This window comes from Dendrobates tinctorius, unplaced genomic scaffold, assembly GCF_039654945.1.
Source record: "Dendrobates tinctorius isolate UK_male_01 unplaced genomic scaffold, ASM3965494v1 ptg000051l, whole genome shotgun sequence".
NCBI lineage: Eukaryota > Metazoa > Chordata > Amphibia > Anura > Dendrobatidae > Dendrobates > Dendrobates tinctorius.
This window is the reverse complement of record NW_027361719.1, coordinates 22213273-22233754: the sequence shown is the minus strand read 5'-3', so window position 1 is coordinate 22233754 and position 20482 is coordinate 22213273. Positions and strand designations below refer to the sequence as shown.

The 20482-nt window shown below is 43.2% G+C and overlaps 1 protein-coding gene across 3 annotated transcripts in view; it reads right to left on the bottom strand.

Moving 5' to 3' along the window:
* The window catches only part of STAT6 (signal transducer and activator of transcription 6), a 243067-nt gene that overhangs the window by 19837 nt on the left and 202748 nt on the right, over positions 1–20482 (bottom strand). For all 3 annotated transcript variants that reach the window (XM_073576848.1, XM_073576847.1, XM_073576849.1), the window contains 3 exons: positions 19663–19720; positions 8420–8491; positions 3539–3586 (listed from right to left, as the gene is read on the bottom strand). In XM_073576848.1, coding sequence (XP_073432949.1) covers positions 3539–3586; positions 8420–8491; positions 19663–19720 — 178 coding nt within the window. The remainder of the gene's footprint in view (positions 1–3538; positions 3587–8419; positions 8492–19662; positions 19721–20482) is intronic.

Here is a 20482-nt window from a genome sequence, read left to right as displayed (position 1 = left end):
CTTATGTCCTGATAGCAAGAAAATAGCACTCTGTTTTTGTTGCAAAGTACAGTAGATTTTTTTATTTTTAACCTTTTTATCCTCATAATCACCAAATCATACAGCACTCTGTACTCACAATTGCTTATTTTGTCTTTCTACCCAGATTATTCTTCTCTTTTCTCTGATCTATATAGAAACAGGAAGTCTCTTTTCCCTGCATAAATCATTTCCCTCTTCATCTCCTGACCAACCTGCTCCCGCTTCCCCCTGCCATAGACTTTTGCAGTGACTCATGACTCACACAGGGAAAATTGACCTCCTGTTTCTATATAGAGCTTAGAAGGATTCAGCTAGTCAGTTATTAATCACATGATCATAGACCTAATGGAAAAGAGAAGAATTAGCTTGGTAGAAAGGGAAAATGAGCAATTGTAAGTACATAGTGCTATATAATATGATGACTATAATATATTAAGAGGATAAAACTTTGATGGGAGGAGGGCTTCCTTAATATATTACACTTTTGTCAAGAAGTTTCACCTTCATCAGTTACACTGGGTAACAAAAAAAGAAAAATATAAAGAAATATAAATCTTATACAATATTACACCTTATACAATATGTGTTAGTCACACTGAGACATTTAGATTTTCTTTAATTTTTCTAATTTTTGTGAGACATCTGTTTTTCACATATGTGGTCTATTATTGGTATGCAAAATAGAACACGTACCTATTATAATCTATGGCACTCTTCACATGTTCATGTTTTTTTGCAGACTATTCATCAATACCAGAGTAAAAAACACCTGTATTGATAAATCGGGCCAATGGGTCCATGAACATCACAGACGGCACATGGATAGCATCAGTGTGCAGTGCTGTACGTCATTAATATTGCAACTGATTGGATGACAGATTGCAATTTGTTGTACTTACGGTATTTTTTTCAAGAGAAAATCACTGATGAAACTTTAATGTTAAAAACTGACATACTGACCAAACACTGTTGAATACTGAATGCAAAACACTGATGAAAATTGGACAATTTTTTGCAAATATGAAAAATCAGAGGTCTGAATGAGGCCTTACTTTGTCCATTTGTTGAACGTCAGACTGCATGATCAAAATTTAATGTGCTAAAATGGTTGTCCCATAAAGTACCGTACATTTTAATTAATAGATCTTGGAATAATAATATGTTCCACAATTTGATGTGTTAAAAAATTGTTCCTGTGCTGAGAATTTTATAAATGTATTCCTGCTATGTACTGTGTAATGGCTGTGTCTGACCATGTAAAGGTGCTCTAATTTATGGTTAGCATATACCACAGCCCCTGGCCAGGATGTGACACCTAAGTCACTTATGATAAGTGAGCAGACGAAATACCGGGGGCTCCTATCTGCTGTTTACTGTTATAGCACAATTCCCTTTCTATTTTATCACAGGAATTAGTGTTTCTGCCCTGTCACCAGAACTTTGAGCTTATCATTAATCAAGTCAGTGAAATATAAGTTCAGTAACCACTGGAAATTTAATACCATTGATCTGATTTATGATGTGCTCAGAAGACTGGAGATACAGCAGAAACACTTGTTCCTGTGATAAAACAGGCAGTGAAATGTGTTACCTGAGAATGTAGCAGCTGCGAGCCCCTTCCATTTTGTCTGTATACTTATTATCATAAGTGTGTTATTCTTCCCTACCTGGTCAGGGGCTGTGGTATATGACTACCATCCCTGGTCAGGGGCTGTGGTATCTGACTACCATGAACGGGAGCTGTTCTGCACAGTCGGACACAGCAGATAACAGTATATATAGCAGGGGCACGTTTATAAGATTATCTTGGCAGTGCAACATTTTTTAACACATTCAATTGTGGAACTTTTTTTTATTCCAAGATCTTTCGATTAAAGTATACTTTGTTCATAGAAAACCCACTTAAGCAAGCATAGACTAGCCTACAGGAGAACAGGAGAATCCTCTGGTGGGCCCTTGTACAAGACTGGGCCACCACCCTCTTAAATGAGTGGTCCTTGGCACAATATACTCAAATCCCTATGTACAGATGAAAACATCATTTTATTCAACAATCTACGCGGTTCATTGTTATATCAATTTGTGATTGAGGATAATGTCACATTTGCATTTAGGTGAAAAGTGGGGCCCTGGAGCTGGTTACTGGTGGACTCTTGCCACCCTAGTCCGACACTGGCTGTAGTGTGGATTGCAATAAAAAATAAAACGTTTTCTATTTTGCAACAAAAACAGAGTTTCTTTCTACACTTACTCCAAGAGTACCGTGCTGCATGTACGGACAATTATTCCCAAACGCTTTGACTCTATGTTGTAGTGTGATGTTACCTGTGATATTTTATTAGTTGTTGTACTTATGAATTGTTTGTCTCAAGGTTATAGTGGCAAATATATAAAATATATGCATGTATAACCATTTAGAACTCAACGTAAAGAAAACCAGGGAGCTGGTGTTGAGTTATGGAAGGTGCATGAAGGATTGCTTACCTATCACTATTGATGGTCAGGATGTGGAGATGGTGGAGAATTTCAAATATTTGGGGGTTCACCTGGACAGCAAGCTTGATTGGAGGTGCCATATGGAGAAGGTTTGCAAGAAAGGGATGAGTAGACTTTACTTCCTAAGGAAGTTAAGGTCGTTTAATGTGTGTAGCAAAATGCTTGAAATGTTCTACCAATCCATTGTGGCGAGTGCAATCTTTGATGCAATTATATGCTGGGGTAGTAGTGTGCGCACAGCTGACGCGAATAAGCTGAATAAACTTATCAAGAAGGCTAGTGCGGCGGTGGGTCTACAACTCAGGACTTTCGAGGAGGTATTAGAGGATAGAATTACTAAGAAATGCAAGGCTATAATGAGCAACAATACACACCCGCTCTATGAACTGTTTGCGAAGCAAAAGAGCACATTCAGCAAGCGTCTACTCCAACTAATGTGTAAAAAGGAAAGATATAGAAAATCGTTTGTTCCGACAGCTGTGGGGATGTTTAACAAATGTATAAGTGTAAAGCATCCCAAGACTAAATGAAGTTCAAAGTGTATGGGGGGGAATTGGTGAGTTACAAGTACCAGTCTATCCGCATCTGCTGTCCATATAGACTTATTTTGTAAAGTGTGTTTTGTTCTTGTAATGTTCTTGATCTTTGTTCTGCTGCTGTAATACTGTAATTTCCTCCGGGATCAATAAAGTTTATCTAATCTAATCTAATTTCTAACATATTGATGTGAACCCTGCTCCTTTACCTCCAATCATTTTACCTGGTCCCTTGTGCGTACATGTTGTCAGTAAAGTGTGTCTTAGTAATAGTGTGTCCAGTAATAAAGATTTACAATGAGATGTATTTTACTCTGATTGGTTATTGAATAGTGGTTTTCTTTTTAGTTTTCTTGTGTAGCAGCGTAGTTGCACTCAAGTGTTTTCTATTGACCACATATACAGTATTGCGATTGTTATTGGAATTACATGACGCACTCCTCTTCATAAGTCTCTTATTTATTTTCACAGACGCAGTTACTTACTGTTGCGTTGGTACTTGGGGACTTCCGATAGGTGAACAATAGATCGACCTTCAAAAAATATTATATTAAGACAAGTCAATTATTTTATTTTAACTCAAGTAAGAAAAAACATCATGGATGACAATAAGTCTTAAAGGGAAACTGTCAGCAGATTTCCACCAACATTTATTTATTTTATTTTTTGAGGATAAAGTTTAAAATGGGGGAGGCGGTCCTGTTACTGTGCAGAGCAACACTGTCACTTTTTTTTCTTCATCTGGTGCAGTTTAGACTTTAGGAAAAAAATAAGTAATGTGTTCTGCAAGCAGTGTTCTAGATAACTGTGCTATTTACTGCAGAGACAAGCCCTGGCTGGAAGAAGTGACGGCGGTCTGTGCTGGATGAAGTTGAAAAGCGAAGATGAAGGACTTCACCTAGAGACGTCACTGGTGAGTCAGTGTTTTACCTGTACACTGACACTATACACTGTATACTATATACAGCGGTCCTGTGTACAATGTCACCCGTGATCACTGTATTACCTTTACACTATATACAGAAATCCTGTGTATAATGTCACCGGTGATCACTGTATTACCTGTACACTGACACCATATACAGATCTCCTTTGTATAATGTCACTGGTGATCACTGTATTACTTGTACACAGACACTTCATACTAAGTACAGATCTCCTGTGTATAATGGCACTTATGGTGATATTAGTATTGTGTTTTTTTTTATTACTGATCAATATTGTAGTATTCAGCCACCATGTGGTGGTAATATGTGGTCTGGATCTGGTGTGGCTGTATTTGTTCCTAGTATGTGGTATTATTGGTCACCATGTGGTGGTAATATGTGATCTGGACGTGGTGTGGTGGTATTTGTCCCTTGTATGTGCTACTATTTGGTAACTGTGGTGGTAGTGTATGGTCTGGACATGGTGTGACAGTATTTGTTCCTTGCATGTGGTATTTTAGGTTACTATGTGGTGGTAATATGGTGTCTGGTCATGGTGTGGTAGTATTTGTTGTCACCTGTATGTGATATTATGGGTCATTTTAAAAATTGTAAAGTAAATTAAAATATACCGAAATTGTATTGGATATTTTAACAAATGTTTAATAGGTTAGAGTAGGGTCCGGCCAAAAGAATTTACCTTGTCGTGGTGGCTGCTTAAAAAATATTTTGGCCCAAACAAAAGCTGCTGGTGTGATGTGGTGATGGGAACTGTTAATGTGTGATTGGTGAGAAGTGGAGTTTTTCCAATAGAGTGGACAGTTTGAGGGGTGGAGGCGGGGCTGGGGTGGAGTCTCAAGGGGGCACTGAAAATTTTGCCAGTATGGGGCCCCAAAATTCCTAGTGGCTGCTCTGCATGTCCATGTTTAGCATGTTAGTAATCAGATCCTAATTACTGGCCATTTTTTTCATTATTTCCCCTGCTTTTTTCAGTAGCCAATTATTTTTTTTCTTTGACATGGCTGTATGGCTTCGTTTTAGGCATGACAATTTTTATTATTTTTAGTGTTATTTTGGGGAACATAATTTACAGTGTAATTTATATAATTTTTTGCAATGCAAAAGAGAAAAAAGCAAGTTTTAATTACGTTTACGTCTCAATATTTTTTTTTACAATTTTACAATAAATTACCAGTTGAATTAATTTAACAGGTTATTATGGGTGTGTAGATAACTAATATTTGTAGGTTTTTAGTTATATTCTTGCAATAAAATGTATTTTATATGGAAAAAAAGGATTTTTTTTGCAGGGACATTTTTTGTAGAGGATTTATACTTATAAAAACACAGACACTCCCACAAGCATACAGTATATGTTTTTATTTATTTTTGTTATTTTTTTTAATTTCCCCAAGAGATCATAAAATATCTCTAGGGAAAATATATTTTTTCTATATTGCTGTTTTTTTTCCACTGGAGCTGAGTCATCCAGAAAGGAAGAAGCACCATAATGGAGTTGAGATTTTGCTAGAATGGTTTGAGGATGACATGTTACATTAGCAGAGCCTCTGAGGTGTCAGAACAGTAGAATCCCCCCCATACTGTAAGTGACCCATTTTACAAACTATACCGCTCAATGAATTAATCTATGGGTGTAGTGATCATGTTGACACCACATATGTCTCACAGAATTTTATACCATTGGGGAGTGAAGAAAGAATAATTACATTTTTACCACTAAAATGTAGTTTTAGTCTCGAGTTTTTAATTTTTATAATTGCTAATAGGAAAAAAAATAGACTTCATAGGGTATTCTGCAAATTCTCCTCAAAGTCCCAAAACCCTACAATGTAATCAGGAAATACTTTTCAGGCACAGTGGAAGGCTCAGAAAGGAAGGAGTGCAATATTAGGCTAAGTGCACATGTTGCGGAACTCCCGCGGCAGTTACCATGGGAATTCCGGAATTCCATTCCGTGGGAAAGCCGCATTTTAAATTCCCGCGATTTTCCAGCGGAAAAACTAGCGATTTGCAAGCGTAATTAGCTTGCAGAATGCTAGCGTTTTCCAAGTGATCTGTAGCATCACTTGGAAAACTGATTGACAGGTTGGTCACACTCGTCAAACAGTGTTTGACGAGTGACCAACTTTTCACTATTGAGGCTGCCTATGCAGCATCAGTAGTAAAAAGATCTAATGTTAAAAATAATAAAAAAATAAAAAATCGGGTTTTTCTCACCTTCCGATGTCCCGCGCAGCGTCCACGATCATCGCGATGCTCCGCTCCCAGCGATGCCTTGCGAGACCTTTGATGCCATAGTGGTCTCGCGACACTGTAGCGGTCTCGTGAGACCGCTACGTCATCACAGGTCCTTGCCGCAAGGCATTACTGGGAACAGGAGTTGGCGGGAGCATCGGTAAGGCTGTGCAGGACATCGGAAGGTGAATGTAACCCGATTTTTAATTTTTTATTCTTTTTTTTACAGGGATATGGTACCTACAGCCTGGAGGAGAATCTCCTCTCCTCCAACCCCTGGGTACCATCCGCAAATGTTCTGCTTACTTTTCGCATGGTGGGCACAGCCACATGCGGAAAGTAAGCAGAACAATGCATTCCTATGTGGGCGGAATAGCCGCGATTCCGCAAAATTAATGAGCATGCTGCATATTTTTCCGTGATGCGATTCCGCCGTGGGAAAATCCGCAGCATTAGCACAGCATTGCGGAATCCCATAGGATTGCATGGGATGCTGTTTTTTTGCATTTTCGTGGCAAAATCGCTCATTAAAAACCACCACGAAAAAAATGCAACGTGTGAACGCAGCCTTATAGAGCAGATTTGGCTGTTACAGTTTGTTGGTGCCATGACCCACTCAAAGAGTTCCTGAGGTGCCAAAGCAGCAAAACCCCCCATAAGTGACCTTATTTTACAAACTTCACCTTTCAATGAATTCATCTAAGGATGGAGTGATCACCACGGGTGTGTCATAGAAATCTATACAATTGAGCAGTGAAGAATAAATGATTTTGCTACCAAGAAATGTAGTTTTAGCCCTAGATTTTAAATATTCACACTGGGAAAGAAGCAAAACTGGCATCAAAATTTGTCCCACAATTTCTGCTGAACATGGCAATACCCCATATGTTCCTTTACAGTACTGCTTAGCCACACAGCGAAACTCGAAAGGGAAGGAGCGCTATTTGACTCTAGGAGAACAAATTATTGAAGAATAATTTGCGGTCTCCATATACAGAGCCCCTAAGTGCCAGAGGAGCAGAATACCCCCTCAAGTGACCCCATTGTGGAAATTACGCTCCTCTGGAAATTTATATACAGGTGTTGTGACAATTTTGACTCTATTGATGTTTTCCAGAAGCAATCAGTTAATGTTGCTGACTGAAAAAATTGCAAATGTGCCATTTTAGTGCCCAGTACATTGTAGCTCCCATACATTGTGCCCAGCTTGTGTTTCTGAAGAAATGGTCCGGGTAGATTAGGCAGGTTCTCATCGCTACAGAAATGCCAAATGTGTGGACACTAAATGTGTTTTATGCATACTAGGGCTGATTTTCTTTTGGGGATGAGGATCCATAGCACTTTCCCAGAGCCTCTGTACTACCAGTAATGTGGAAGCCCTCTATATTTCTGTTAACAGATGATGGACCTGTGTGGGGACTTGCTATTTTTTTTTTTAATTGAGTAGGAGCCCCATCCCTCTCCCAGCTTTCTAAATGCAGTGATTGATATCGATTGCGGCATTTATGTGGTGTGGGCACCGCTCCTAGTAAGGACAGCTGTGTCTCAGCTTTAACTTAAGCTGAGTTCCAGGGGACGATCACGCAGGCACAACTCATGAGCTTCGCACGATCGCTATGACGTATCCATAAGTCAAAGATCGGGAACTCCTATCCGACGATGACGTATGGGTACATCAAAGGTCCTGAAGGTGTTAACCTTTATAGGGATAATTCAATCTCAGCTATTGATAGAATATCTACATGACTCTTTTGCGCAGTTAACACACAAATTTTAGAAACAGTGTTGCTCACTGTGTTGTGCCGCTTCTTAAACTTTCATTTATTCTTAAGGGAGTTAATATACATTATGTGCCTGCTATTTATTAGCTTCTGTCAAGAGCTCATGGTTAGACATGGTGCAAATCTATATATATGACTTGGTGCAGTAGCCACGCCCTTAATTTGAAGCTGACGGACAGGACCCCCTGAACCACCTCCCACGTGACGGAATCCTGGACTCTACTTTTGATTAGCTAGCCTGGTCTGATGTCATCATTGTGGCATGATGCACATGTGACATTATACCAGGTCAACTAATCAAAAGAAGAGCTGAAGATGCTCGATTTGCATCATTTTTACTCATACTGTTCTGGGGGCTTACACTTTTATCCAAAGATAAGCAAACCATCAGCGTTTTACTCACGGATAACTTGGCAAAGTTTGTTGGTCCATTCGAACGTCATTCCCTGAAGATTTATTTTCCACAGTTTCATCTCTGTGTAAAAGAAAAGACATTACATTTTGGAAACTTAAGTAAATGCTTAGGACAGTAATTACTTAAGTATATGGGGCTTGTTACAGAACCCCCCAGCACACCGAATGGGAGATGTATGCCCTTAATGCAGCAACCGACCAGCTGCGACCCCCTGATATCCCACTTCTGACCTCCCCCCACCTTTTTTAAATCCCACGCTATTGTAATGTACGTCTGGCATCTTAATTGGAGCCTGTTATCTACTGGCACTACACACATTGATTGTTCTGCCCTCTGTATGTATATATATTCTGAGACCGATGAGTAAAATGTTGTCATACTGGAAATACATGGAGTAGCAGTGATCTTTTATATGTTCCCATGTTACAAAGCCTTTCGAACCAGTGTCCTTCATTCAGAAGAAGGATGGAAAAAAGCAGAGTGAACCTCCTGAGAAACGGGGTGGTAATGTAAGAGGTATTGCAGCCCAGAAGATCCCGTTACACTGGTGGCAGCAGTGGGATATGATACCCCGTCTGTAGGAGTAAAGGACTGAATGGAAAAATACTACCAGAAGTTAAAGAGGAATACTTTAAAAGTCCTGGTGGAAGCTCGAGGATTAATCGTCAGCAAATAAACAAAAGCGGATTTGATAGCAGCCATCATGGAACACGACAGTGCAGTGCCCCTCAATGTGATCGTGGAAGAGACTGAATTCCAGAGGGAGGTAAAGAGCAGACTGGCGTTCTATGCCCCAAACCCTGCAGTAGAGATCGTACGAGAGGTGATGGCTGATGTACGTACTGATCTGAAGGAAAAGATGGCAGAGCGGACCAGGATAGAGCTAGCCAAGATGGAGATGGCAGAGCGGACCAAAGTAGAGCTAGCCAAGATAGAGCTAGCCAAGATGGAGATGGCAGAGCGGAGAGAGGAGAGTCAGCGAGCAGGGGGAGCTCTGGCCTCCGCCCAGGTACCGTCAGCAGTAAGCCACAAAAAAATCCAGTATAATGCCTTCCGACAGTTGGGGGAGGCAGAGGAAGACATTTATGGCTTTCTGCAGGACTTTGAGCGGCAGTGTGCCCTCCATCAAGTGAAGCCAGAGGATTGGGTTCAGGTTCTGGCCAGCAAGCTGACAGGCCGGGCAGCGGACGCCTATTGCACGGTACCTGATGAGAACTGTATGGACTATGAGTGGGTCAAAGAAGTGATCTTGGCCTGGTATGCGCTGACACCAGAGGCATACCGCCAAAAGTTCCGTGGACTTATAAAACAGGTAACAGATACCCACGCTGAATGGGCCTGTAAACTACGGCGGTAACTGCTACAGTGGGTACAAGGGAGCCAAGCAACCACTAAGGAGGACGTTCTCCAGCTCTTCTTGTTAGAGCGATTCTTTACTGGACTAATCCCGAGACACAAGAATGGCTTCGGGACAGACAGCCAATGACTCTTGAAGAGGCCACTCATCTGGCCGATGAACATCATGATGCCAGGAGTGTCAGGATCAAAGACTGTCACTAGGGGCCCTCCCATGGGTCTGGAGGCCCCTAAACCACAGAAGATTGTCGGTGGACCAGCTAAAACCCTGGCTTACCAGAGTCCCCCTGGGGTGCGATGCCACACCTGCCATCAGCTGGGCCACCTGCAAAGACAATGTCCCAATCAGACTCAGCGTACCCAGTGGCCAAAGGCGGGAACGGATACCGTCAACTGGGCTGCTGTATACTACTACCAGGGCGAAGCTCACCCGGCATTGGGGGCTACGACTAATCCGGGGATGAAAGAGATGGAGGAAGTGCTGCATGAAGTAGACCCCGTGCAGGCAGCCCGGGCAGATAATCGACAACAGCATCGACAGGCGGTGTGGGTTAATGGAAAATGTATGCAGGGACTAAGAGATTCCGGAGCAACTTTGACCCTTGTGAAGCCTCATCTCGTCCGGGACCAAGAGAAGACGGAACGGACAGTGGCCGTCCGTGTAGCAGAGGGAGCCATACATCAACTGCCCACTGCCAGGATTCACCTGAACTGGGGAGTCGGGGTTGGCCTGGTTGAGGTCGGCCTGATGGAGGATTTGCCTGCAGATGTCTTGCTGGGCAATGACTTGGGGCCCATGTTGTCTGCATTCTCAGTCGCCCATCTAGCTGAGACCTATCCTGTGACCACCCGGAGACAAGCTCGAGCTGCGGAGGCAGAATCACACTCAGAGGAGGCCCAGGTAAGACACCCCAGCCCTACACGTATCCCCATAGCCAGACACATTTCTTGGGCCACCACAGCTGAGTTTAAAAGGGAGGTACTTGAGGATCCCTCATTACAGGGGTATCGTGGGAAGGCACAGGAGGGGAGAGGAGTACTGGAAGGGGAACAGTTTGTATGGCATCAGGGACTCCTCTACCGGGTTACAGAGCAGCGCCACACAGGGACGAGCCCCACTATAAAACGACAGCTGCTAGTTTCCAAGAAGTATAGGCAGGAGCTACTGCGAATCTCTCATGACATACCCTTGGCCGGGCACCTCGGCGTCAGTCGAACTAGGCATCGTCTGACGCAAAACTTCTTTTGGCCGGGGGTAACCTATGATGTTTGTCAGTACTGCCAGACCTGTGACAGTTGCCAGTGCATTGGCAAGAGGGGAGATCACTGAAAGGCCAAACTACACCCCCTCCCCATTGTGGAGGAGCCATTTAGCCGAGTAGCGGTCGATCTGATAGGGCCGATAGCCAAACCCAGTCCATCAGGGAAAAAGTATATATTGACAGTGGTAGATGATGTCACACAGTATCCAGAGGTGGTTGCATTACCTAACATACTGGCAGAGACGGTGGCGGCTGCCCTGCTCCAGGTTTTCTCACAGGTTGGATTTCCCCGGGAGGTTATCTCGGACCAGGGTACCCAGTTTACAGCAGAGGTGACCAACCAACTGTGGAAGCTGTGCGATGTAAAGTCCATTAGAAGTGCCCCATACCACCAGCAAACCAATGGGTTGTGTGAACGTTTTAACGGAACATTAAAACAACTCATTGGGACTTTTACCAGGACCTACAGGGACTGGTAGAAATTCTTGCCACACCTCCTGTTTGCCTATCGGGAGGTGCCCCAAAAATCCACGGGGTTCTCCCCATTTGATCTGTTATACGGGAGGTGGGTAAGGGGACCCCTAGACTTAGTGCGAGAACACTGGGAAGTGGAAGGAACCATAGAAGGGATACCCATTGTGCCCTATGTGCTGGAATTCCTGGATCGCCTACAGGAGCTGACTCAGGCTGTACGTGGGAACATGCAGGCGACCCAACGGCGCCAGCGCGTATGGTACGATCGGAGGGCCAGAGAACGCACATATGAGATAGGACAGAAGGTCCTGGTGTTAGAACCAACTAGGCAGAACAAGTTCAAAGCTGCATGGCAGGGGCCCTACCAGGTAGTGGGGAGAATAGCCAACACCACCTACAATGTTGCTGATTGTGACGACCCCAGGGTTATCCGCATGTTCCACGTGAATATGCTGAAGCCCTACCGGGAGTGCCCTGAAGAGGTAGTGGCCATCTGTGCACCCGAAGCAGAGGATTTAGCAGGACTCCCCTTGCCTGATGTCTTAGGGGAGAGGACTCTAAAACATGGGACCAGGTACACTTGGGAGAAAACCTAGGGCCCCGGGAAAGACAGCGTTGTTGAGGCAGCGACAGAGGATGTTTTCAGAGAGACCAGGGTACACCCGCCTGGAACAACACAAGGTTGAGACCCAGGATCAGACCCCCCCGAGACAACCCCCCTTCCGCATCCCTGAGTCTGTACGAGAAGGGATGCGACAAGAGATACAAGAGATGTTGCGTTTAGGGGTCATTGAAGAGTCAGATAGTCCCTGGGCATCCCGCGTAGTGTTAGTACCCAAGAAGGATGGGACTACCCGGTTTTGTGTAGACTATCGCAAGCTAAATGATAAAACGGTGACGGATGCGTATCCCATGCCGCATATGGATGAGTTGTTAGACTGGCTGGCGGGGGCAAAGTATTTGACCACCATCGATCTATGCAAAGGCTATTGGCAGATCCCCCTAAGTCCTGACACTATTCCCAAGTCTGCATTTATCACCCCGTTCAGCTTATTCCAGTTTCAAGTTATGCCATTCGGGATGAAGAATGCCCCTGCGACCTTCCAGAGGCTGGCTGACCGGCTTCTGGATGGTCTCCAGGACTATGCTTGTGCCTACCTGGATGACATCGCCATCTACAGCGTGACATGGGATGAGCATCTAAATCACCTAAAGACAGTATTGGACAGGATCCACAAGGCCGGAATCACCTTGAACCCCAACAAGTGTCACGTGGGCAAAAGCAGAGGTTCAGTATTTAGGACATTGGTTGGGAAGTGGGAAACAGCGACCAGAACCAGCCAAGATTGAGGCCATAGCCAAATGGCCCACCCCACGCACTAAAACCCAGGTCATGGCATTTCTAGGGACAGCAGGGTATTATAGGAAATTTGTCCCCTATTACAGCAGCGTAGCCAAGCACCTCACTGATCAGACCCGTAAGAACCTCCCCCGCCAGGTAACCTGGACCCCTGAGTGTGAGGAAGCCTTCCGCCAGCTAAAGGACGCCCTCACAAATACCCCGGTATTGGCCGCACGCGATCCAACTAAACGTTTCCTGGTTCACACAGACGCTTCTATGTTTGGATTGGGGCAGTGCTGAGCCAAGTCGGGCCGGACGGTCAAGACCACCCGGTAGCTTACCTGAGTCGGAAACTATTGCCCCGCGAAGTAAGCTATGCGGCCATCGAGAAGGAGTGCCTGGCAGTAGTATGGGCACTCAAGAAGTTACAACCATATTTGTATGGACGACAGTTTTCCCTCCTAACGGACCATAATCCCCCAGTGTGGCTTAATCGGGTCTCTGGAGACAATGCCAGGTAACTGCGGTGGAGTTTAGCCCTACAACCTCTAGACTTCACCATCCACTACAGACCCGGCAAACAAAATGGTAATACCGATGGACGAAGTCGACAAACGGAACTTGTACCAACCCCATAGACCTTGGTCAACCCCAAGCCGATCCGTTAAGGATCAGACTGTGTATGCCAATCGCGTCGCTGAACAGGGGGAGCCGTGTTACAGAACCCCCCAGCACACCGAATAGGAGTTGTATGCCCTTAATACAGCAACCGACTGGCGGCAAACCCCTGGGCAGAGGTAAACAAGATATCCCACTTCTGACCTCCCCCCACCTTTGTAAATCCCACGGCTATTGTAATGTACGTCTGGCTTCTTAATTGGAGCCTGTTATCTACTGGCATGACACACATTGATTGTCCTGCCCTCTGTATGTATATATATTCTGAGACCGATGAGTAAAATGTTGTCATACTGGAAATACATGGAGTAGCAGTGATCTTTTATATGTTCCCATGTTACAAAGCCTTTCGAACCAGCGTCCTTCATTCAGAAGAAGGATGGAAAAAAGCAGAGTGAACCGCCTGAGAAACGGGGTGGTAATGTAAGAGGTATTACAGCCCAGAAGACCCCATTACAGGGCTTACACACACTACGTGTACTTATTCATTTTGAATAAGAATCTTTGATTAATAACACACAGCTGAGATATTAGCACAAAGTAACAAACTTTATACATAGAAAATACTGTAGTATATTATATAAGTGAGATGACATGAATTAAGACAAGAAAGTGAACTCCAAATAGGCCTAGCCCTGTGTCAAACTTGCCAACAGTCCTGATTTTGCCATCACAATCCACAATGAAGCAAAAAAACAGCTCTCACACCTTTAATGTACAGGTACACAATATACAATCATATACAAACACTCAGCACCCAGATCCATCCATATTTGCTTGAAAGGTTTAAGAGCTAAGCTTGGCTATCATCAATTCCCGTTTCACATGAGGTCTGTTTGGGCACATTGAGAAGTGAGTCATTATAGTTAGGGACCATTCAAAATTAAGGTACACTTTGTCATGACTGAATAGCTTTTTCATTTCTTGATCAAAAAATGTTAGCACAGTGTATGTATGCAAAGCTCTTAAACACACTTACCATAAGGTCTAAAGAACACATGAATGTTATGCTGTTATTTTGGCATACAGTGGCCAGGTATATGTTGGTACGCCTTCATTATAGACTATATAGGAAAGTGTGGTCTCCTGTACCCACTCTATAGTAGGCCACCATGTTTTGAACATGAGGCTTAGGCTGGTTTCACATTTGCGTTTTTTAGCGCTGGAAAAAAACGCACACCTGCGCATGCGTTTTTTCCCCTATATTTAACATGGGTGCGCATACCTGCGCACTGGTCAGCGCATGTATGCGATTTTCATGCGCTGCGTTTTTTTGGGGTGTGCGTTGGGATTTTCCAGACGCAGCATGTTGCATTTTTTGGCCCTGCAAAAAAGCGCATGCGCACATATGCGCACGTTTTGCGCTAAAAATGGCCATTATAGCCTATGGATGCGCATATGTGCGCACTGGCATGCTCATGTATGCGTTTTTTTGCATATGCGTTTTTTTTTTTAAACCATGGAATTTAGGGGTTTGGGTTAGAGTTAGGGTTAGTTAAGGGGGTTTAGGGTTAGGGTTATGGTCAGGGTCAGGGTTAGGGTTAGGGTTAGGGTCAGGGTTAGGGTTAAGTATGGTTTTGTTAAGGATTAGGGTCATGGTTAGGGTCAGGATTAGGGTTAAGTATGGTTTTGTTAAGGGTTAGGGTCAGGGTTAGGGTCAGGATTAGGGTTAAGTATGGTTTTGTTAAGGGTTAGGGTCAGGGTTAGGGTTAGGGTTAGGGTTAGGGTCAGGGTTAGGGTTAGGGTTAGGGTCAGGGTTAGGGTCAGGATTAGGGTTAAGTATGGTTTTGTTAAGGATTAGGGTCAGGGTTAGGGTCAGGATTAGGGTTAAGTATGGTTTTGTTAAGGGTTAGGGTCAGGGTTAGGGTTAGGGTTAGGGTTAGGGTCAGGGTTAGGGTTAGGGTTAGGGTTAGGGTCAGGGTTAGGGTCAGGATTAGGGTTAAGTATGGTTTTGTTAAGGATTAGGGTCAGGGTTAGGGTCAGGATTAGGGTTAAGTATGGTTTTGTTAAGGGTTAGGGTCAGGGTTAGGGTTAGGGTTAGGGTTAGGGTCAGGGTTAGGGTCAGGATTAGGGTTAGGGTTAGGGTTAGGGTCAGGGTTAGGGTTAAGTATGGTTTTGTTAAGGGTTAGGGTCAGGGTTAGGGTTAGGGTTAGGGTCAGGGTTAGGGTTAGGGTTAGGGTTAGGGTCAGGGTTAGGGTTAGGGTTAGGGTCAGGGTTAGGGTTAGGGTTAGGGTTAGTTAGGGTTTAGGGTTTGGGTTAGGGTTAAGTATGATTTGGTTAAGGGTTAGGGTCAGGGTTAGGGTTAGGGTCAGGGTTAGGGTTAGGGTTAGGGTCAGGGTTAGGGTTAGTAAAGTCATGGTTTGGGTAGTGTGAGGGGCCACCTAAAAATGTTGGAAAAAAACGCAAACGCGGTAAAAACGCGCTAAAAACGCATACAAACGCATAAAAACGCTGCGTTTTTTTCATGCATGCTCATAAAAATGCTTGAAAAAAACGCAGCAGTTGTATGCTTATGTATGCGTTTTTTCAATGCGTTTTTTTGCGGGAAAAACGCGCTGCAAAAAAAAGCAAGTGTGAAACTAGCCTAAGAGCTTAACAAACACTGAAAGAAAATATTCTCAACCTGAAAAAGAAAGCTTGGCAGTTGTCTGGGGATGTGAACACTTTCACTTATTTCTCTATGGAGCTCCCTTCACCATTGTCACAGATCATCAAGCACTTCTTACAATTTTTGGAAATCCCAGAGCTAAAATGCCTGCACGAATTGAACGATGGGGCCTACGTCTACAGGACTACAACTATAAAATTGTTCACAAACCTGGAAAATACAGCAATCCGGCTGATTATCTTTCAAGACATCCTACTAACGATAATATACCTGTGCATTCCTCCATTGAAGAATACCTACGTTTTGTTACAGATCATGCCGTGCCAAAAGCACTTTCTCTTGATCAATTTATAAATGAAACAACAAAAGACAAGACACTCTGTGCCCTAATACAAATCATCCAAAATCGAAGGTGGCATGAAATTCAAAAAGAAAAATTTCCTGATTCTGAGATCGATCTGAAAGAGTTAAAACTATTCTCAAACGTACGTGAGGAATTATCAGTCACTGAAGAACACCTTATTCTTCGAGGTACCAAACTAGTTGTACCTAAGACTTTGCGTAACTTAGTCATACAGATAGCACATGAAGGTCATTTAGGAATTGTTGGCACAAAGAAGTTACTCAGAGAAAAAGTGTGGTTCCCAAATATGGATCACTTGGTGGAAGAAAAGATTAGACGCTGTTCTACTTGTCAAGTAATCACTCCATCATCAAACTTAGAGCCATTACAAATGTCTCCGTTACCCACTGCTGTCTGGGAGGAAGTGGCAGTCGAAATATATGGACCATTGCCAAATGGCCAATACATTCTCGTAACAATTGATGAATATTCTCGATACCCTGTCATTTCATTTATCTCTTCAACATCTGCTAATAATGTCATACCAGAGCTGGACGACATTTTCTCGGCATATGGTACTCCAAGAGTGGTCAAAACAGACAATGGACCTCCATTCAATGGACATGTGTTTACACAATTTTCTGAATACTTGGGATTCAATCACAGGAAAATCACACCTTGCTGGCCGCAAGCCAATGGAATTGTGGAACGTTTTATGCGCACTCTGGGGAAACGTATCAAGGCAGCGAGTCTGGAGCACATCCCACTGAAACAGTCATTATACAAATTCATGCGTAATTACCGCAATACGCCACACTCCACTACTAATGCTGCTCCAGCTCATTTAATGTTCAGCAGAACCCTGCGTATACGTCTCCCTGATGTGACCAGCCATCCCCGACCGAGTGACTCCTCAGTGAGATCCACAGATTTCTCCAACAAACAAGCCATGAAACGTTATGCAGACAGAAGGCGAAGGACACAGTCAAGTGCCATCGAAAGAGGGGATGTCGTGGTGGTACGTCAAAGACCAACCAACAAGACCTCACCTGTATATGGTCCTGCAAAATATTATGTTACCAAAAGGAAAGGCAGCATGATCACAGCTGAACGAGATGGACACTCCATAACGCGAAATTCTTCATATTTTAAAGTCATACCGCAGAATGATGACAATGAACTCTCTTTGGTGGAAGATTTGGTATCCGATGGTGGAGAGGACCAACAAGAGGTAGCTGGTCCATCAACAATGAACCCTCTCAATGAGCCCAGACGTTATCCTACACGAGAGAGAAGAGCTCCATCGAGGCTTATTGAAGAAGTGTAACTACAGTTTTGTTTTGTTTTGTTTTTTTTTGTTGTTTGTTTTCTCTGGTTTTAGAATTGAACAAATAAGACAAAATGGACATATGATTTCTTTGGACGTTTTCATGTTGTTGCATTTATCAGTAATATAGATTATTTAAAAAAAAAAAAAAAGGGGATGATGTAATGTATAATAATTAGATCTGTCTCTTTAAGCAAGCCAGACTTATGGGACTTGGAGGGTGGAGACAAGAGGGATGAGAAGGGAAGTTTAAGTTTCACTTCTGGTAGCATGGGAATGCAACTGTTATGCTGTGTGCTGGAGGACGAAGAATAAAACATATCTAAAGTTTAATACCTTGAATTCTTCATAACGTGTGGATATTACATGGCTGACCACCACTGTTGCCGTGCACGCTGGGTCATGTTCGCCATCTTTTCTGTGTTTATTGTGATTGATCTAGGCTGCTGTGCACACTCACGGTAGCCCCGCCCTGCCCCAGGCTTTATTTATTTTTGCATCCATGTCTGAGCCTGCATTGCCCTTCATCTGTGTTTGCTGGTTGGGCAGTGTGTGGAGGTCAAACCTGAGATGTCTGTGTTCAGACCTGGTTGGCCTTCATCTGCACCTGCTCCATCTGGCTGCACAGGAGTGATGCAGATATGCTTCAGGTATGGATTGCATTTGATATGGTCTTGCTTTTAAAACATTTAGGAGGCCACAATGGCACAGTGAATAAATAAAAATGTAGAGTAGGACCCCCCATATGAGATTGCCTTGGCGTGGCGGGGTGGCTCAATATATTGATCAATATTTTGCTAAATGTCTCATTTTGAATGCAGTAAGATATGTGCATATGCACCTCATGTTATGCGTTCTGACCACTGGCAGTGCTGGCTCTTCTCTTTTTTTATTGCTTTATGTTAACATGTCTTGGGAGAATTTCCCAGTAAATGTCTTGAACATAAAGCCCAAACTTAGCACAGCCTGGAAAGACTAGAAAGAAGTGGAGAGGCTGTTGACACTCCCTTTGAAGACCCTATGATAATATAATGCATTGCCATGGTTTCTGGTTTGGGGTCTGCAGAAGTTCTCTAACCAGTAAATAATGTTAACTATTAGGGCTAGAACAGGGTGGAAGGAGTTACGTGGGGATAGGAAATTCAGTTTCCTGTTTGTGAGGCAGTTAGAGGAAAGTAGTTAAAAGGGAAGGACCTATGGTCCTATTGTTCATAGATCTGTATGGAAAAGGGTGTTTTGTGCAAAGAAGGGAGACCATACTCGGAGAGCACATTCTGAAGTACACAAGGCAGAATGATTCCTTATCTCAGGCAAGTCAGGGGACCTACAGCTAGCATTATCTACACTAGATAAGAGGTGGAAGTGTAGCCAGACATGAGGGTCATGGAGAAGAAGATGGCAAGGCTGGGACATGTGTTCTCCTACGGGGAATTGAAGATGCAATGGCACACCAAGCGAGGGTTGAGAATTGTTGTGAGGGATCGTAGCAACACACTTCAGAGCATGCAGCCTATTCAAGGGAACATGGGTGGGATCTGGTTGTTGACTGTAACATGCAGAGGAAGAAAGGTGCCATCACATGTAATTGTGAAGTTCCTGCCTCTGTTTTGTGCATAAGATGTATTCTTAAAGTGTCATGCCTTTTATCTGATGTACATACGAGGTATATATCACTCAGACAGCCAGGATCTCCCTTTTTCTGTAATGTCCGGACACACAGAAGCAACCCTCAGCTTTATCACACATGAACAGCTGCGTTGTATACCATGATACTGTGCAAGATAGAGAATATAACAGTTTCTTTAATTAAGCATGTGCTAATTGGCTTAATTAACACTTACCCCACAACCTGCACTACAATAGCAGTTGGCTTATAGCCACTACTACAGCTTGAAGGCTCTGTAGGATTGAAAAGAACAGATATGAGAACTATAACATGCACAATATAATCTACTCTTCTGGATAAATAAGGTTATTAAAAGCTGTAAAAATTCAAAATAATTCACATACATGTCAACAATGTTAACCTCAACACGCAGCTATAATCCATCCATCCATCCATCATCCACTCTGATTTTTGCAGTTAGGCTGTGTGCACACACAGCGGTTTTTTTTAGCATTTTTTAGCGGATTTGCCAATAAATCCACTATAAAAGCGCTAAAAATAAGCTTCCCATTCATTTCTATGCATTTTGCAATTTCTGTGCATAGTGATGCGTTTTTTTATAGCGAAAAAAACGCTTTGCGGTAAAAACGCAGCATGCTCATTAATTTCGCGGATTTTTCCACATTTCTGGCTAGTTCTATGTGTCAGGAACCGCGTGGAAAAAAAATCGCATAAAATCCGCAAGTTTTTTTAGCAAAAACTGCGCAAAACACAGAAAAAACCCCACGGCTTCTGGGAAGGGAGTCAGGTTTTTAAGCAGAAATTTTCTGCTACGTGTGCACATAGCCTAAAGATAATTTTCGCACACCTATTCCTTGAAGTATACAGTTATATAGGGTACAGTTTGTTTATGGCAATATTTGCAAACACAGTTTTGTTAGAGATCGTCAAAGCAGAGCATTAAATGGCTGAGTCTTTACACGCCTGTGGAATTATGATGTTGTTGTTAATATGTTCTATAATTATTACAAACATCTTCCTAATTAATCACAAAC